This window comes from Uranotaenia lowii, chromosome 2 (genome assembly GCF_029784155.1).
Source record: "Uranotaenia lowii strain MFRU-FL chromosome 2, ASM2978415v1, whole genome shotgun sequence".
NCBI classification, from domain to species: domain Eukaryota; kingdom Metazoa; phylum Arthropoda; class Insecta; order Diptera; family Culicidae; genus Uranotaenia; species Uranotaenia lowii.
This window is the reverse complement of record NC_073692.1, coordinates 55005685-55025685: the sequence shown is the minus strand read 5'-3', so window position 1 is coordinate 55025685 and position 20001 is coordinate 55005685. Positions and strand designations below refer to the sequence as shown.

Below are 20001 nucleotides of genomic sequence, written 5' to 3'. Positions count from 1 at the left end.
CTTCCTCCAAGCTCAATGAGTTGCTGGTTGCTTAAATCAGACATCGATGGTATCCTACCGAATCTACAGCCCATTGCATCCAAGTTTTGGAAGGTCACTGATTTTAGGGTGTTGTTGGTGATATTAACGGTTTCACTTTTCCTGTGGGTCTAACGCCGGCAAAAGAAGTTGCCAACAAGATTGAATAAGCAGGCTGCCAGTCGAAACTTGATCCTTGCCGTTGAGCTGATTTCGTACTTCGTTGACGACCTAAAATAAAGGAAAAAAAGGAATAAGATTCATGATTCATACTATCTTTTCCCTTTACTTCTGCAAAACACAAAGATTGTTAAACTTACTTACTAGTGGATAACGAGTAAATCCATCCACTACTGATGTTTTCCGTCCGGTGCATCTCGATTACTCAGGGGCTGATGAATGCTCCAGTGTTCCAGCTAGTGATATCGATCCTGATAAAATTCTCGGGGAAAAGAGTAACGAGATGTTTCTGTGGTTTCTTAGCGCGCCGATCACAGGTGACATTTTCTAACAGTTTGTTCCACAGGGGTTTACGACTATCACAACGAGAAACTTCTCCAGCTGCAGATAGGTCCGGATTTCATAGAAAATTTTCAAAAAAGTTTCTTTCGCATTGTACACTTCACGTTTTTTCTACAAAGTGAACAAAAACAAACAGAATGAAAATAATCTGCAGATGCGCATGCGCCATGAGTTCCGTGTGTGCCATCTTCCCACTTTTGGTGCCGCTGCACAAAAATATTAGCTATTAAAGAGCAAATAACACGGAAGTGCCTCATGATTGTAAAATGATTTAATAGTTCTTTTGTTAATAGTTTGATTTTTTTTTGTTTTGAAACGGTGATCTGAGGTCAATTGTATCTTGCGTTTGATTGGAGTATTCTGTAAAAATACATCACATATGATGTAAATAAAAAGGAGCATCATAAATGACGGAATTTTACATTGGAAATCGTGTTCTGTGTCATGTTAAATTTGTGTGATTCAATTTCAGTGCTGTTAATGGTTCAATTGTTTATTTACTCTGTAAATTTACAAAAGGAAATCGTGTTCTATGTCATGTGATATTAAGAGCAAACGCACCAATAAGTGAGTATACGCGGCCCGGTTTTGCTCATTTCAGCGGACCGGTTTTGGGATACACACTCTTTCGCGCACCGGGCGGTAGCATAATTATTTTTAAATTTAGCATTGCACTGAGAAAACTTTTGAAGAAAATCTTAATCTTAAATTAATACGGACCGAGTAAATTTTCGGAGTCGTCCACCAAACGGCTCTTCTTAGTTACATGATCATTTTTTGTCATAAAATACGATGCTTCGAGTTTGTTTATCTGAAATTGAGTGAGAAAGGAAAAAATGTTATCAAAATTTATAGGTAGAAAAAAGTCATAAACAATATAAATTACAAAATAAATAACTCACCATCAGAACCAGCAATTGCACTTTCTCGTTCAATTCCTGGATAAACCCGAAAAATGTAACGAAATTGCGAATTCAACTGGTTATTCAAAAAAAAAAATCCATCCACAATTTTAATCTCATACGATTTTTTTCTTAAAATGAATATCAACAAACATCCACGCGACGTCGTTTGTTTAATTCTGCTTAAATCTTCAACTCCTTTTTCTATCCAACGTGCTGACTGAAATAGTTGCTGCTCCGAAAAACTGGGTCCCATTAGTTCCAAACTTATTGAGAGACCTCGTTTCGAAAGCCGAATTCGGTAGGGACAGTAATGGAATGCCACCCATACGGTTGGATACAAAAATCCTGCACAGCACACTGGTCTCGATTATCATTACTCCGAGAAAAATCCTCGAAGCTTCACTCAAGGTTGTGGGAGTCAGTAAAATGTTGTCCACGTTTATTCAGTCTGTGAGCCTAAATCGGCTAAGACGGTGTATGTCTTTTAAAAAAAATTTCAGAAAGCAATCGTCGAACTTGAAGGGCTTTTCGGAAATATTTCATGGAATTAGTTTTTGCGCAATTAAAAAAGTTTCCGCTTTCCGTTCGTTTGTTTAATTCTGCTTAAAACGGTAGAATTTTTTCAGTGCATGTTTGATCTCGCCCCTTTCTAGTGGGCAAATTTGGTGATTTTGTCGGTCCCGACGGCAACGGCCCTATTTTGCTCACCTTGATACTAACCCCCGGTGCGGTATAGAAGTTATTAAACTCGCGAGCATTTTCACTTTGCTCGCGATTGCTGCGGATGCCCTAAGGGTTTTCATTTTCAGTGCTTTTAAGGATTCAGATTTTTTTTCTGTGTATGTGATGCTTCGTTTTTGTTACATCATATATCATATGTTACATCATATATCATTGTTATATCATATGTGATGAAATTTCTTAAAATTACACGACATGGAATGTGATGAGGACATTGAATTTTCAATGTAATAGGATCAGCCAAATTTAAACAAAGTGTCAAGTCAAGGTCGTGCACCAAAAAGTATTTTTTAAGCAGTTTTCCCGCGATTAAAGTTCCCAGAGATCTTCGTGAAGCAGGAAGCGGTTCTTCCTGCTCAAGTTATTTAACTTTGGATCCGGTCTTCGAGAAAAAATAAAAGTGTGAATGTGACTCCTACACAGAAAAAAAAATGTAATGTTACTTTGCACGGAATTTTGAGATTTTGAAATCGAAAACAAAAATCGCTTGAAAAGACATGTAAAAATACAAACAAATATTCACAGTTTAAAAAATCCATGTGACATTACGTGTAAGAACATGGGTAGAAAGGAATCGGGTGTTTTCATGTAATTATAAAGCATGTTCATGTAAATCTCCGTCCACATTCCGTTTGATTGGGTAATGTAAATCTACAGAGTGAACCAAATGTGATATCACATTGCATGTGAAGTTAATCATTAGGATCGGTTGAATGCTTCGTCATGAAACAACACATTTCATTACAAGTAAACTCATGTACATGTAATTTCCAGTGAGCCAATCTTTTCAAATATTGTCATCCATTTGTAATTCAATCAAGTTGCGAAAAAATTCGCTCGGAAAAATCGAATTTAAATGTCTATAAGGAGAAAATATACATAAATGTGCTATTCAAAGATTAGTGTTTGCAGCTTGCTCAATGTTTGTAACGCAAAATGCGCCATAGTGCAATTGGTTCCAAACTGTGAAAATCGTAAGTGTAGCTGCAATGTTTTGTTAAGAAAGCAGTAAAATATTGTATTGACAATAACTGTTTTAACGAAAAACAATTGAATTCTTCTTTAGTTCGACAGCCATATTTTGGAAGAAAATGGATGATGCATAAAATGGATCCAATATAACGGATACCAGCTTATCATAAAATGGGCTCCAAGATGACATCCTCCAGCTGCTGGTTTAATATTTTCTTAATTAGACGGATATGGATAAAGATGGTAAGTGCACACTGTACAACTGTAATTCAGCCGCTTCATAAGACTCCGTTTCAATAGGTCTCCCGTCATGTATATTTTTATTCCTTGGCCCTGGTTTCATAATTTCAATGGGTCAAAATCTTACTACTATTCCGGATAATTTATAGTACTTTTAGGTTATAATTTGGACTATTGCCCTTGTTTCATATTCTGAGGTTTTTCGTTAGCATACATAATTTGATTTCCAGTCCTGTGGGATGGCTTGAACTTTTGGATCAATCTGAAATACATTATAAACGTTTACATGTTTTGTTTTCAATTATTTAAATTCAGTTAATTTCATTGAATGCTTGAACTATTTGTTTGTATTGAATTTGAATTATTGAAAAATTTGGTATCGATTTTAGTAAAGGGCGAATGTGCCAACATTGCTAATTCGAGAAAAACGCAATTAATGTTTGACAGCTACAAAAGCTCCTAGAACAAAAAATTTGTCTTACTATCTCAAATGGAACTGTCATGGGATGAATCATCCAACAGGATGAAAATCCCTGAAAAAAAAAAATTACTATCTCGAATACAAAATATGGGGCATATTTTGCGACTCGAGTGACGTGACTCACGAAATTTCACTTCTTCCTCCCGACTCCAGAAAATGCTTCAGGAAAGACGTTTGAGTATCGATGAGCTCTGAATACTAATAGCAGCTTATCTGAACGGAAGTTTCGAGGCTAGAAAGGCTATTTAAGCCAGCAAAATTATATGAACTTTCCCAAGTCACGTCACGTCACTCGAGTCGCATAATAAGGCCCTATTCTCCTGGTAAGTGTATTGAATTAGTTGTAATCTGGGCAATGTAGGTCTTCGAACGTTCTATTTAACTTTGCTAATAACTCGGTTGGTTAATTGGTGCATTCGCTCTTTCAAAAAATTGATACCATAGGAACATATCAGGTGCTTCTTTATTTTTGTTTAAATTATAGTCGTTTTACAGTCTTTATGGCATTCGCGACTTTATCAACGTTGCAGTTGGTGGATCGTTATTGAAAAACTTATCCGGTAAAACTGTGTTCGATGTACTCTTGGGCTCGAACTCGCGGACATCGGCTCAGGAGACAACAGACTTGCCAACTGAGCTATATCACAAGCCCTATCAGGTGCCACTGATTATAAGTGCTTCTGTAGGAACACATGGATGGGGAGTTAAAAATTATATTAATTTTTTAATTAATTAAAAATATTAATTTTAATACTACATATTAACAAAGTAGTTTCCAAAAATAAGATTTTGCAAATTATTCCCAATATTTCATTCAGTCAATTTAATGCAACGGTACTTCATGCATCGTTAAACATTCAACATGATTTTCTTAAAATTTTATATTGAGATTCTGTATTATTTTTTGCTGATTTGATTGAATACTGATATGATAAGAAGGTCCAAACAATTCGTGTACCTTAAAAGTCATTCGAAATGCGTTGATAATAATGTTTTCAGATGCCTTAAGACAATAAAACGATCTTAAAATTAGTTTTAAACCAAGGAATATTTAAATAAGATAGTGTCGAGAGTAATATTTGTTTTAGGGACGTCACAAAAACCAATGTATCGAAAATTTATATGCGAATGGCAGAAATTTCAACGAAAAACACTTTTTAGAACGACAATGAATTCCAATTTGATTTTGATAATGTTGTAGGGCCTCTCTATGTTATGATTATTTTTTGTCCTTTGAAGATTGCATTATGGTTTTTTCTTATTTTATCAATGAATGCAATGTCATGAAGCTGAAACATGCAAAAATAAAGAAAAAGTTCAGTTCAGGATTAGCTGTTATTGAGTGTTCAACTGATTGTCATGATTTTTATCAAACCGGTTTACCATATTCAATTCTTTACAATTAACAATTAACATCAATTTATGATTGTCAACTCGATTTACTAAAACGCCAATAAATAATTGAGGTTTTGTAAAAAGTTTGTGTTTTGATTACTTTATTGTAATAAGGATCTAAAAATACCCTGACTTGAACAGTTTCATGGAAGACTTTGAACTAATTTTAAAGTTTTGCAAATTTGAGTAGAAAAAAGTCACCAGTTTTTCGAACTTCGATGGTCTATTTTATATCAAAATTACACGAAACTCCAACTTTTTTACCGATCTTGAGAAGCAAGAATCCTTCTAGAATAACATGGTTTAAATGTGTAAAATTTTCACCCTATTCTTCAAATTATCAACAAAAAGCCAATTTTCTAGTAAATTAACAGATTTTTCGTGATTGTGACGACAGTCTGTACCAATACTAAAGCAGGGCTGCCTTGACACTACCTTCTTTAAATATTCCTTGTTTTTAAACAAGATTTTTTTTAAAATTTCAATCATTTAAATAACTATTTTATGACACATAACAGTTGTCTATTACCGATCACCTCCTATGGCAGTACAACATAGATGTTTCGATAACGCATAATCCTAATAATGTTTTGACATTATGAAAATAGGGTAAAAAGCAGCCAGATAAGGTATTTGAAATATGGTAATTGCATTTGTAGAAGTAAACCAAAGGAACACACTTAAGATAATGAAATGGAAAACCAAACGAAATAATGGAAAAATTCAAAAAAAAAAATATTTGGATAAAACCGCTAACCATATTTTTTTCTATGTTTGAAATCAAAAATTTAAAATTAAATGTGATTTTAACTTGAATCGTTCATATTTTATCTTATAGCACGTTCAAATGGTAAGCAGAAGATAAGTAATAAAACTGTGGTGATCGGAAAAACTAAATTTTACCGTTCGGCCATAGCACTTTCTCTAGTTTTTTTCAAAATCAAAGGTTTCATTCAGTTTTGTCAAAAAACTGGAATAAAAAGCTTTGTCGGATGATCAGTATTAAAAAATCTGTACCCAAAAAACCTATGCAAGTGATTTGAGTAAGTTTCCTGTTAGTTTTGTTCTAATATACTTGTATGCTTTTTATATTGATATCCTTCAAATCAATGAAGGAAGCAATATTTACAAAAATACACCTAGGTTTTTTTACACGGTTTTTTTTACACGGCTTTTTTACACGGTTTTCGGGAATTAGCACGGTTTTTTTACACGGTTTTCGCGAATTAACACGGTTTTTGAGAAAAAATATTCAGTCCTTTTCAAAGAAAAACACAAAAACAGTTGGGAAAATCTTAGCTCTGAGACCAAGAACGTGAAACATGAGACCCATGAGACCTGAGACCTGAGACATGAGACTTGAGACCTGAGACCTGAAACATTAGACCTGAGACTTGAGACCTGAAATATGAGACCAGAGATCTCAGACACGAGACACGAGACACGAGACATGAGACTTTAGACCTGAGTCATGAGACTTGAGACCTGAGACCTGAGACATAAGAGCTGAGACATTAGACCTGAGACATGAGACATGAGACCTGAGACATTAGACATGAGACCTGAGACCTGAGACATGAAACTTGAGACATGAGACTTGAGACATTAGATATTAGGCATGAGACATGAGACATGAGACATGAGACATGAAACATGAGACATGAGACATGAGACTTGAGACATTAGACCCCCTTGCCTCATGTCTCATGTCTCATGTCTCAGGTCTCATGTCTCATGTCTCATGTCTAATGTCTCATGTCTCATGTCTCAGGTCTAATGTCTCATGTCTCAAGTCTCATGTCTAATGTCTCAGGTCTTATGTAATAAATAATATAATAAATAAATAAATAAATAAATAATGTCTCATGTCTAATATCTAATGTCTAATGTCTCATGTCTCAGGTCTCAAGTTTCAAGTCTAATGTCTCATGTCTCATGTCTCATGTCCCATGTCTCATGTCTAATGTCTAATGTCTAATGTCTAATGTCTAATGTCTAATGTGTAATGTCAAATGTCTAATATCTAATGTCTCAAGTCTAATGTCTCATGTCTTATGTCTAATTCTCATGTCTAATGTCTCATGTCTCAGGTCTCAGGTCTCAGGTCTGAAGTCTCGAGTCTCTTGTCTCATATCTCATGTCTCATGTCTAATGTCTAATGTCTCATGTCTCAGGTCTTAGGTCTCATGTCTCATGTCTAATGTCTAATGTCTAATGTCTAATGCCTAATGTCTAATGTCTAATGTCTCATGTCTCATGTCTCATGTCTCATGTCTCATGTCTCATGTCTCATGTCTAATGTCTCTTGTCTCATGTCTCATGTCTCATGTCTAATGTCTCAGGTCTCATGTCTCAGGTCTCATGTCTAATGTCTCAGGTCTCACGTTTTGTGTCTCAGGTCTCAGGTCTAAGGTCTCAGGTCTCAGGTCTCAGGTCTCAGGGCTCAGGTATCAGGTCTCAGCTGTCATGTCTCAGGTCTCACGTATCAGTTCTCAGGTCTCATGTCTCAATTATCAGGTCTCAAGTCTAAGGTACCAGTTCGCAAGTCTCTGATCTCAGGTCTCATGTCTTAAGTCTAAAGTCTCAAGTTTCAGGTCTCAAGTCTCAGGTCTAAGGTCTAAAGTGTCTAGTTACACACGCAGAGAAAACTTGGATTTTGATACAAAACAAAACTGACTTTGAATCAAAAAATTCATTTTTTGGAATCAAACTCTTGTTTTCTTGGAATCAATGAATTATGGTTTTAATTCAAATGAATAATTTTTGAAAGAAAGAATAAATTTTTTGAATCGAATAATTTTGGACTTTGTTTTTAAGGAAATTCTTTGATTTAAAAGACATTTGTTCAATTGCATATTTCTTTTGAAACAAAGTAAATTTTCTTTTAACCAAAGAAAAATGCTTTCGAAGGAAAGGAATAATTTCTTTAAATAAAAACTTCAAACTTAGAGTTATTTTGGATTGAGCAAGATGAATAAAACAGAAAAAAAGAATTGAGTTTGGCCGGTTGTGTTAAAAATCTAAACCAGTTAATCAGAGTTAGCTAAGGAGAATTCAGGATGAAGAATGGTAAGTGTATCCGTTAATAAAAAAGGGAATATTTAAGAATTTCTATAAGCGCTTGCATTGTTACAGGACCACTGCTGATTCCACCCCAAGTTCAGCGGTTAGTTTATCTTCGGCCCGATCTTCAGCGGCAACTACCAGTCGGATGGCGAGACTTGCTTCCGGAAGTCAGCTCACGAAGAAATGCCTCTACGCCAGACTGGTAAACTTTGTCACCGAAATTTAGGATCGGATCATTCAATTATTTATATAGTGAACAAGTGTTTTTCTTAAGTTCGTGAATAAAAAAGAATTAAAAATTTTATATTTTTCTTTTAATTATTTAAAGTTCCTAATAGGAACTTCGGAACAACTGAAAATATTTCTTCCAATTGGAATAAATGGGAAAGAGTTCAATGAATAAATGCTTTTAAATCTAAATCTTTGTTACATTGTAGCAAACGAAAACAACTTTGTATCAAATGAAACTGTTTTTCGTTTCAAAGGATTAGAATTTTGATTCAAAGATTTTTCAAAAGAAAAATTCTTCGAAAGAAAGAAAAATTCATTTGAACCAAAGGAATTTTTGTTTATCCCAAAATCAAAGGAAAAAATCCTTTGTTTTTGCGGCACTTTCCTTTGAAATAAAAAATCTTTTCGCTGCGTGCATGTCTTATTGTTTCAAGTTTCAAAGCTGCATAAATTTAAAGTCTTTTTTTACACGGTTTTCTCCGCAATTAGCACGGTTTTTTTTACACGGTTTTCGGGAATTAGCACGGTTTTCGGGAATTAACATGGTTTTTTTACACGGTTTTTTTACGCGGTACGTATATCAGTGTAAAAAAAGACCTTGGTGTATATGTTTGAAGTTATTGCTTAAAAATCTCAACTGTACGATAGTAGACAACTTCCCCCTATATTAGAGGCGAAATAACTTTTTTTCGCCGAATCAGTTTTTCATGAAAACTCATGTAAAATTTCTTGATGCTCATCCGCCAAATTTGTGCTCAAGTATAATTACATTTGTTATCGCGTAACTGTCCGTGTCATTACACGAAAACTAGTTTACATGCGATTGAATGTAAATTTAGTTACATGCCATGTCCAGTTACCGCATTTTCCGGTGCAGTTCGTCCATTTGTTATTGCGGCAGTTCAGGAATAGTTATCTCGGTGAGTTTAAGGTGAAAATGAAGTTAATAAAGTGCAATTTGTGCTCAACCTCTTGCTCGAGCGTAAATGCTTTGTGCAGGCATATTCGAGTGCATAAAAATAGAAAGTGTTATGCTTGTGCGATTGAATATTGTGATGCGAATTTTGGCTCCCTTAAAGCATACCGCGCGCATTTAAGGCAGCGCCATCGCGAAATCGCTACAACATTTCATGAATGCAATGTTGATGGTTGTTGTTATGTAGAATCCAACCTAATAGCAGTACGAAGACATGCTGTGAATCACATAACCCAGGGACAGCCTGTTTTTTGTCCTACGGGATGTGCAACCAGGAAACCGTTTGCAACGACGCAAAGTTTTTATCGTCACAACATGTACTTTCACCGTGTGGACGATAAAAACATGAAAAAGAATCCAACAACTCCATTCCTTTCAACAACTCCAATTGATGATCCCACAACGTATGAAGAAACGCCAGATAGTTCAGAACGTGCAGAAAATGCTCAACCGTTGAAATCCAAAGATGTTCAGAAAGCATTGGAAATGATTTTTGGCGAATTGTTTTTGAAATTGTTATCAAAAAATCATGTCACTGACACAGCGATTCAGGAGATAGTGGTAGCTTTAGAAGAAGCCATGATTGCACAATCACAACTGCTAGAAATCGAATGTAATAATTTGATACGGAACATATCCGTCAATGAAAGCGATGCAGAAAAAATTAGAGAAATGTTTGGAAGAACGAATGTTTACATCTCGATGTTTGGAAGATCGGGAAAATTCCGATCTTCCCACATGAGGAGGAAATTTTTTCGCGAAAATTTTTCCTTTGTTGAACCCGAAAAAATAATGCTCCAAAGAAACCTGGAGCACAACGAATGTTTTTATTATTATATTCCAATCTTGGAAACTTTAACGGCCTTACTTCAACATAATGAAGTTTACAACGCTATGTTTAGCAGCAAACTTGCTGTTTCGGGGTTTTTGACCGACTTTCCTGATGGATTGAAATTTCAATCAAGCGCATTTTTTAGGACGGATACACTGAATCTCTTTTTATATCAAGACTCAACAGAGATGGTAGTTAATGCCATTGGAAATGCCACTGCTCGCCACAAAATGCTTTGTGTGTACGTGGTACTCGGAAATCTTGATCCACACTTGAGATGTCTAACGGACAACGTCCAACTAGTTCTTCTATGCAAAAACAAAGATTTTTCTTATTTTGGGCCAAACGTGATTTTCCGAAGGTTGGTCGAAGATTTAAAGGTGCTGGAAGAGAAGGGTATCGTTATACCCGACGGCAACGATATGCAAAAACGAGTATTTGGTTCCGTGTTCACTACCATGAATGATAATCTCGGAGCACATCAGTTAGTGGGTAAGAATCAATTTAAATTGATAATTGAATTTTGAATCCTCAAGTTTGGGCAGCTCTCCAGGACATTCATAGATTATAATACAATCATTCCTCTTTCTAAGGTATGGCAGAAAACTTCTCGAGGACGACACATTTCTGTAGGAGTTGTTACATAACAATGGAACATTTCCGAACAAATCCAAACTTCATAGCTGAGTCCAGAACGCCAGAATCTCACAAGATGGATTTGGAAATTTTAAACCGCAATTCGGGAAAGCTTCTCTATCGTGGAGTTAAAACAGACTGTGTTTTCAACGAACTTAAATATTTCCACTTTCTGAACTATGGGACAGCACCATGTGTAGCTCATGATTTGTACGAAGGATGGGTGAACTTTGATATTTTTTTGATTTTCAAGAGATTGGTAAAAGAACGACAGATTTCGAAAAATTTTTTGGAAGGAAAACTGAATGCTATTTGCCAAGTTTTGAAGCTCGATACAAAGATCACTTTGGATTTTACTCGGAAATCTAGAAGCATCAAGGGAAGAGCAATCGACATTTGGCACTTAGTCCAAATAAGTCCTTTTGTGTTCATCAACAAGTCGATCGACAGACAGAACAAAATTTTTAAGATGCTTCTTCTAATGAAAGATATTTCAGACACTGTAACTTCTCCAATAATCTCATTGCGACAAATTGAAGCGTTGGAATCCCTGATAGCAGAGTACATGGAAGAGAGAAAAAATAATTTCGAAACACAACTCCGACCAAAGCACCATTTCACCACACATTATCCTGCATACATAAAGAACTTAGGACCTCTGAAAACCTTTTGCACACTCTATTGCGAGAGGAAACACTGTTTTTTTAAACGTGCTATTCGTTCTACACTGAACTTTAAAAATGTTCTAAGGTTCTGTGCAGAGCAGCATCAATTTTATGGAGGTCTTTTAAGTTTACAAACTTCAAGATTCAAACGTGAGTTTTTGCTAGAAAAATATATCGAAAACCTGTTTGATTTACCGACTGATCAAATCAACAAGCTAGAACTATGCTTACCAGATATAAGGAACCTCGATATGACATACGCAGAAATAGCACGATGGAGCGGAAATATGTACAAGAAACAGGATTTGCTTTTTTTGAAAAATATCGACAGCAATTTAATGAAAATGTTGTCTATTGAATTAATCATATATCGGAAAGAAACCAACAATGTACATATATTTGGCAAAATAGTAAATGTAAACATACATAAAGAGAAAGGATTGTTTGAAATAGATCCAGAAACTCCATCGGAGCATGTTTTGGAAGAGCTCGACTCTTTAGTGGATGGAACTCCCATTGAAGTCTTCGTAGAAGATACAAAACAATACCTATTTTTAAAACATGCCCTGCCTACTGATTAAAACGAAAAAATTAAAAATGTAAGCCTAACAACAGTTTCTAATTATAACCTTAGTATCATGGACCAGGTTGGAGTTTTCAAAATATGCGATGCCAACAGAGAAAACAAATGTGTTGTAGCTGCGTTATGTACAGTTACCAGCTTAACAGAACAAGGTATTTCTTTTGGCATCATAACTGAATATGTGTATGTACATTCTAATATTTTTGTTTTCTAGGATCTCAAATATTGCAAAAAAATATATCCTCAATTGTCACCGAGGACGAAGGGTACAGAATCACAAGTGACTTAACACTCAAAGCCTTTGAAAAAAATCTTCTGATGCTCCTGAATAACCAAGAATTTTGGTCCCCTAAAGCTTCCAGTTCCGATCTTTCATGTGGTGAGTTATTTTAAAATTGTTTTAAGAATCTCTACTTTCAAGTAAAAACAACATAATCACTCTAACGTTCTCTAGATTTACAGTACATAGTTTTCATTTAAGTCAAGAAGCGTTGTATCAAGATTTTTTCATTTGAGATAATAATTCGAGGCGATATCATATAAAATTTGAAAAAAAAACATGCATTTAATGCATGCGAAAAGCTGCTCAGGATTCAGTTTTTATTCTTTACGAAACATATAAACATATAAATAATATGTTTTCGAAAAATAGTAAGATCTAGTTTATGCAAAAGGTTACATTTTCAAAAAAAAGGTTTGTCGAGCAACCAAATTTTCTCAAACACTGCTAACAATTTAGAGAATTTCAAGATTTTTTAGAATCATCATAGCTTTTATGTTTAGGGGAAGTATTTATCACATATAGAAAATTGTCTAGTACAGTTCTACTTATCGTCCAATTTCAAACTTTAAAAAGTGTATGTTACTCGGCTTCACTTGATACTTTGTCAAACTTGATGGTTTTAAATTGGAAAATATTCACTGTGTGATATATGTAATTTCAGTTACTATCACAGCTACCGGACTGTCCTTGGTCATGCATAGATCGGATCCCTTTGCGATTCCACTGGGATTTGTCAATTAAGTGCAATTTTCAATGGAAACCAAGTGTTGAGCATAATCGCTGACACTGATATCAGGCGGTTAAATTCTATTTGACACTCACCTTGTTGCTATTGATCAAGAGAACTTTCCGATGTATCCGCAGTCCAACAGTTTGCTTATTGCATGGAAATTAAGTTTTCTCTCCCGAACGCTCATTTTTTCTCTATTGATCCAATCACGTGACTTATGTACACTTCTCAAACCTTAGAAGGTAAAAAAAATAAATGGCGAGTCCTTTCCAGAAGTGATTCTCCTTAATTTGTATACCGAAGTGTAACTGGAAAACGGAGTATCGTAATGGTGAGAGCTCGATTTTAAAATCCATTTAAGACTGTTTTCTGTTGCAGCTAACAGCCAACAAATGTTATCTTCTCCCATTATGTGTGAGACCTTGATTTTCCAAGGTCCCCCCGGGTCCCAAGTCCATCGTTCAATTGGCCACAATCGCATGACTTCCGTCTTAATCAGCAGCTTTTTTACCATGTGACCATTTCTTGGGGAGCCTTGTCTAGCGAGTTGTCTTTCACGTTAATATTAATGTTGAACCAAAGTTCTTCAATAACGGGCCGTGTCGTGCGTCGTTGTTTCACCTATATTTCAAGTCATTTATTTGTATAATCCCTCTAAAAAAAGATTTCATGTTACTAACCTGAACAGATTTTTATTTCTTCGAAATCGAGCTACACCTGCCTTACTGCCTACCAAAACTGATACTACACTGACGTTGTTATACTAACTTAATAGACGCATTAAGTTGCACGTTTTCGTTAGCTTAAATACGCAAGCAATCAACGTTTTGCGAATTAAAGCTTAGTTCTTTTAGAAATGGGACACTTTCATTTGCTAATAGCTCGTTAACTAGTTATCGGAGGTCCAAATTTTTGACAACATTTTGTTGCCTGTAAAAAGTAATATTCGACCTATTTTTTTCAAATTTTAAAATTTACGCGTTTTTGAGATATGTACGATGCAAGAGAAAAAGAAAAAAATAATTTTGCACAGTTTCCTTGAAAATGCGTCAATATCAAATTGATAGCTGACAAAACCGTTGATTATTCAAAGAATTACTGAGTTTTTGTGGTGGATAAGTATGCAAACACTGTCAATAATGTCCACAAAGTTCAAATCAAGCATTGGAGAGAAGCACATGATCGGCAACAACGGTTAAGGATCATCAAGGAAGTCAAGTCTTATAGCAGCTTTTTTAATTTTCAATAAACGAAAAACTAAGAGTAGATCGCTGAAATGTCCAAAACAATTTTCTCCGATAAGCTGAAAGTGTTGCCTAGTGATGACTAATTGAAATCCAACCTCAAACAACCATTTTTTGATAGTTCCAAAGCTCTTAAGCTATGAAACCGGTACCGAAAAAAAAAACGTTCAAAAATGTGGTCAAAAATAATCAAATCTGTTCATTTCGAAACAACTGTATCCACTAAAATGCTTCCAATTTCCAGTTTCAAGAGAAGTGTTGGACCAGAAAGTATCACAAATTGAAGAAGGAGGGTGAAGCCACTTAAAATATAGATTTTACGAAGTATAAGTTGGAGAAACTGATCAATACCATGACTGAAAAAAGTGTGCGCCGGCCAATGGGTGATACCAAGAATTAAGTAGAAATTTCTTTAACAAAAAACGGTAAATATTTTTTTTCAAATTTTTTCATGAAAGATCATAACATTACCTTCTTTTTCTTCATAGAAAGTATTTCGTTCAAACAAATAGTTTTTTAGATACAGGCATTCGTAACTGTCCCATTTCTAAAAGAACTAAGCTTTATATACTTTTTTTCGTTAAACGATTTTCGTAAAATAAAAGAAAAAATTAAACATGATGTACCTATACCACCTATACGCTTGCTAAAAAAAAGCTTTTTCGTTAAACGAATTTAACGAATACATGCGTGATGCGTTTATTTCTTCGCTAGAGTAGAGGGACTAGAATATGTATTCTAGTCTCCTTCCTTACGTCAGAACAAAAAAGGTAAATGAGGAAGATCAAGATAGGTAGATCAAAGGTATAACATTGCGTTTAACCTCAATCGACAGAGCCGTGTAAACGCAGGGTCAAAAATAGTTATGAAATTTCGACTGATATGTATGGGATTTGAAACAAAATTACAAATTATGGAAAATTGAGGGGTCTTATTGTCCAAATAAGTTATCAGTGGTAGTAATGAATGCTACTTTATTCTAGGTCCAATAAAAACTAAAAATTATTCAGTTACAAGGAATTTTACGAAAAAGATTTTTTTTAACTAGGTGGAGAATACTTTGGTGAGAATCGTTTTTTTTGCAGAATTTTAAAATAAGTTGTTTCATCCAAAAACCCATTTTTTTTTACTTTTCAATCACTTCAGTGGAATTGCCATAACAATTTTTTGCAAGCAACGGAGTAGTATACCTGATAATCTAGCTATTCTGCTCTGCGTTAAGTCAAGAAAAAAGCCATCATAATTTACAAATGCAATTCAAAAAGCCAAATGATATGATCAATTCATCTTGTAGTCACAATTTTCTGAAACCAAATATATAAAAATAAATATTTGAACAAAAATTATTCACATAATTAATCGCATGTTGCAAATGTTGTTTATAATATTTTTTTTTGTTTATTTGTGACACTTTTCCAAAAGCTAAGGTTGGAACCCAGTTAAAATTTCGCAAGCAAAAAATATTATATTTATTGATTTTGAGCTTAAATTTCTCTGAAAACAAAGTACATCAATAATCATTTGAAAATTTACTACTGTAAGATAAAATTGTTCAATTTATGTTAAGCGGCTAATTTTTCTCAAGTCTTTTTTATACTCGAATACTTATCTTTTAAAGAAAAATCGAAAAGTTAAAAAAAAACAATGGAACGAATTTCTATCTTTTCGCATGGTCAACTCATATTTTCATCTTACACACACTTATCTATCATCAAAAACCATTATTTCGAAATCGATACTGATCTTATACTATTCAGCTGCCGATATTAGTTAATAATATGGATAATATGTGGTTTTTATTGTTACCAACAGCGGTTCTACCAGAAAATCTGGATTCTGCTTTAATGGATCCCGAAACGTCTACTACAGGACAAATCGCTAGAGAGGACGCCGTTGAAACTGTTAATGAAGTGAACATCACCCAAGAAACTGTTGAAGACAAACAAGAAATTTTAGACCTTGGTTTCGAAATAGAAAACTCAGCCATTGGAGTGGACTTGGTAATCGAGAATGGGATTATAATTGAGGAGACCGAAATAGCCAATCTTATACCGACAGCAACTGAGGTAGAAGCAGAACACATCGTGGTAATTATTTTCGAATTTAGCTTCTTCTGAATTCTTGTACGTATACGATTTTAGAGTAGATTCCCGAATGCACTTGTTGTAGTTGTTGGGTTTTGGTTTGATTGGCTCGAGTGTCAAATATCATATACGCCAGTGTCTTTCGAATGCACTTATACATGCATAGGGTAACGGACGTATTTTGGACCATAGGACCAATTTTGGACCACCTTGTCTAGCTCTCTTATAAAACAATTAATCATGAAATTTCTAAGCAAATATTGTTGAAGCCCGGGCACTTAATGTAATGCACTATTGCTTTTCATTATTAATTGCTTTATAAGAGAGCTAGACAAGGTGGTCCAAAATAGGTCCCCTGGTCCAAAATAAGTCCGTTACCCTATTTGCTCACCCACCATCGAACCCCCTTACTTAACATCTAGTACTACATTTATACTCTTGAAGCTAGTTAACCATAATACCTAATTTGAAACCATTCTCGTACTTTTTCCTGAAATCAATAAACTTAAATAAAATTAAACAATTTACGCTTTACACACTGCATTCAACGAATGAACCAAAGCAGCATTTGTTTGATATTGATTTTTGCAATCATATTTAAAATAATGTATCAACTTATTTTTTTCAGGACACATCAACCAATCATATCACAACAGATGAAACTTCAGTTCAAAAAAGAAAAATAGCGAATGATTTGGTAATTGAAAAGAGTACAAAACGACATGCAACTACGGACATGAAATTCAACTGTTTTGAAATAAATTGGAACAAAATAAGCGATTGTGTTCTACACAAACTGAATGCTTGGCAAGAGTTCAAGAATACAAACCCTCGTCAAAAAGCCCCAGCTAATTTAAAATTGACGAAAGCGGACAAATGTAGCATGGTGAATGCTATCATTGATCAATTGAGAATGATATCAGTAGTCATACATTTCGAAACATTCGAAAAAGTTTCGAAACAAATTATCAACAAATACTCTTGTTTGGACGAGTATGACGAAAGTGGTTTGGCAACAGGCAAAGGCTACGTCAGCTTCAAGAACAAACTGATAGATAGAAATGGTTATCTTAACCGTTTCAAAACATCTTTAGATACAGGATCTAAACCGGTGAATTCGAAAATCAAACGAAACGTACAAGCGGGAACGTTACAGGAGTACTGGCTAACAACTTCTAAAGAATGTTCGAAAGAAATATTTTCAAATCTGATGAGGAACGAACCAGAGTTGCTCACCGACAATTTTCTAGAAGAGTCTCAAAGTTTCGTTCGTTATCTAATGGATAGCACCCCGATCATTGATACAATCAATAAATTTCCGGTTCTTAGACGTCATGCGATGTTGAGCTTCCATTTCATGAAAGCGACAGGTGTTGATGGTAACAGTATGGCTGTAAATTTTCCAGCAGGAAAAGACTGCGCGATTAAGTATTCGCAAACGCTAAAAAGCTCTGTTAGACTTGGTCAAACTGCAACGGATTACGAGACCTTACATTTCCTATGCAACCAACTAGGAGAAAAACTGGAAAACATCATACTAAGGAAAGAGGTAAAAAAACTGAATTTAAACCTTTTTTTATTTTGAGTAAAAAATTACCTCAACAACAAATAAGCACTGGAATTAAAATCTAACTTATTCATGGTTTTCCAGATTGGCGTGTAAATACGCCTTTTTGAAAATTCCATTATGCTGGTTGGACTAGATTGATTGTGTCTTCCTATTCTCTAGTTATCGGTTGGTTCTGAATGCATCATTTGAATGTAGAACTTAATTAAATACAAATTTGTTTTTGTCTCAAAACTTTAAAAAAGATTCTCAGGTAGTTTTTAGATTATCTGTTTAGGAATTCAGTTTTTGTGGTCATAATATAGTGTTGAACTTGTGTGTATTGTAGTGTTTCAAATTTTGTGGTTTTCTTTTCAGTTTTGACGCCTTTTAAAGCGTACATAGTTTTTATTTTGGTTAATGTGACGTCAAATTTAAGCAAATACAAAATTTAAATACGTTTCAATCCCCTTTCAGCCCTTTGGATTCGTTTGAAGACCTTCAATTGTTAGTATCATAAGAATTTATATTTCTCAAGATGCCTCACTTAATTAGCTCTCCCTGAACAGTAGAATTCTCTAGGACTTTCCACCTAAATCAGCTTTCCGCGCTTATTTGAACACTACAATATGAATTAGAAGTAAATACGTGTTTATTATTACAATTTTCTTAACATTTCCAGATCGGCACCCGGTTAGATACCTTAACATTCGACTCTGGTAGTCCACTGTTGGTTGAAATTGGTAAGAAAGATTATTCTGATTGATCTGAAAATTTCTGAGATGTTGCTTAATTACATTTCTAAGCGTGAGTACCATGTGAAAAATATCAAATTAGTTGCAATATGCGCTGGAACCTCAAACATTCTTGTTTCCATAACAGCAAAAGCTACACAAATAACTAATTGACATCTTATGTTTTTCTAGGTTTTAAAAATTTTATTCCTATCTTATTTTGATGTTTATTTTGGACGCTCTTGTTTTTTTTTTGTATTTCGATTTGTGTAAGTGGATGTCACATGCGTCAGGTATCTAGTATCGATGTAGTAGGAAAGTTCAGTTTTTTTTATATTTCAACCGCATTTAGGCATGGTGAGTCGGTTGAATCTAAGCTGTCAACAGATTAAAATGCCAGATTTATGAATTAATACAACAATTCTCAACTCCCATTACGAAATCGAAATTTGAATTAGGAATAATTAACACAATATATCTTAATTTTTTATGGAACATTTTTCCAATGTTGCTTCTGTTGTTCTTTGTGGTGCGTATTGGCCTCTCATGGTTATAATAAATTAACGAATAATATATGTATTTATACCAAGGAAACCTTTCTGTGACGGGACCAAAAAATATTTGAAAGGTATATGATCAAATGTTTCCGGTTGTTTATTTGAAGAGAGCAAAATTGCAATATTTGAATTCTATTTAAATTAAAATACATATAGTACTGGATCGCTTAGTAATGCAGTAAAGAAATTTTAATAATTCAATATTCAATTCAGCCAAAAGGTTAAAAAATTTTTTTTACAGATCTCGGTCAAGGACAATCAATGTTTTACGTATTTGCAGAGCAAACGCAACTCACCGAGGGTTGCAGCGATATATTAGTAGCTATGAGTGAACTAATCATGAGCCACTATACATATAACTTTATGTATTCGAACCAAGCATCAAAATTCCTCGAGTTCATTCAAATTTATTTTTTCAAAATTAATCCATTGTTTGGGTCGAAATCAACTGCGCGGAGAATAAATCGTCAACAACGCATGGTAATGAAAATAATTGAGAAGCTCACTGAAGTTGCTGACATTTGAATTTCAATATGAATAACTTTAATACTATCAGTTTT

At 34.5% G+C, this 20001-nt stretch overlaps 1 protein-coding gene across 1 annotated transcript; it reads left to right on the top strand.

The window, feature by feature from the left end:
* The first annotated feature begins 10567 nt into the window (after window positions 1-10567).
* On the top strand, window positions 10568-19966 carry LOC129741400 (uncharacterized). The gene is made up of 5 exons (XM_055733124.1): window positions 10568-10871; window positions 16333-16607; window positions 17233-18153; window positions 18833-18893; window positions 19683-19966. Exons 1-5 carry the CDS (start codon window positions 10568-10570, stop codon window positions 19964-19966), a joined length of 1845 nt encoding a protein of 614 aa, XP_055589099.1.
* The last annotated feature ends 35 nt before the right edge of the window (window positions 19967-20001 follow it).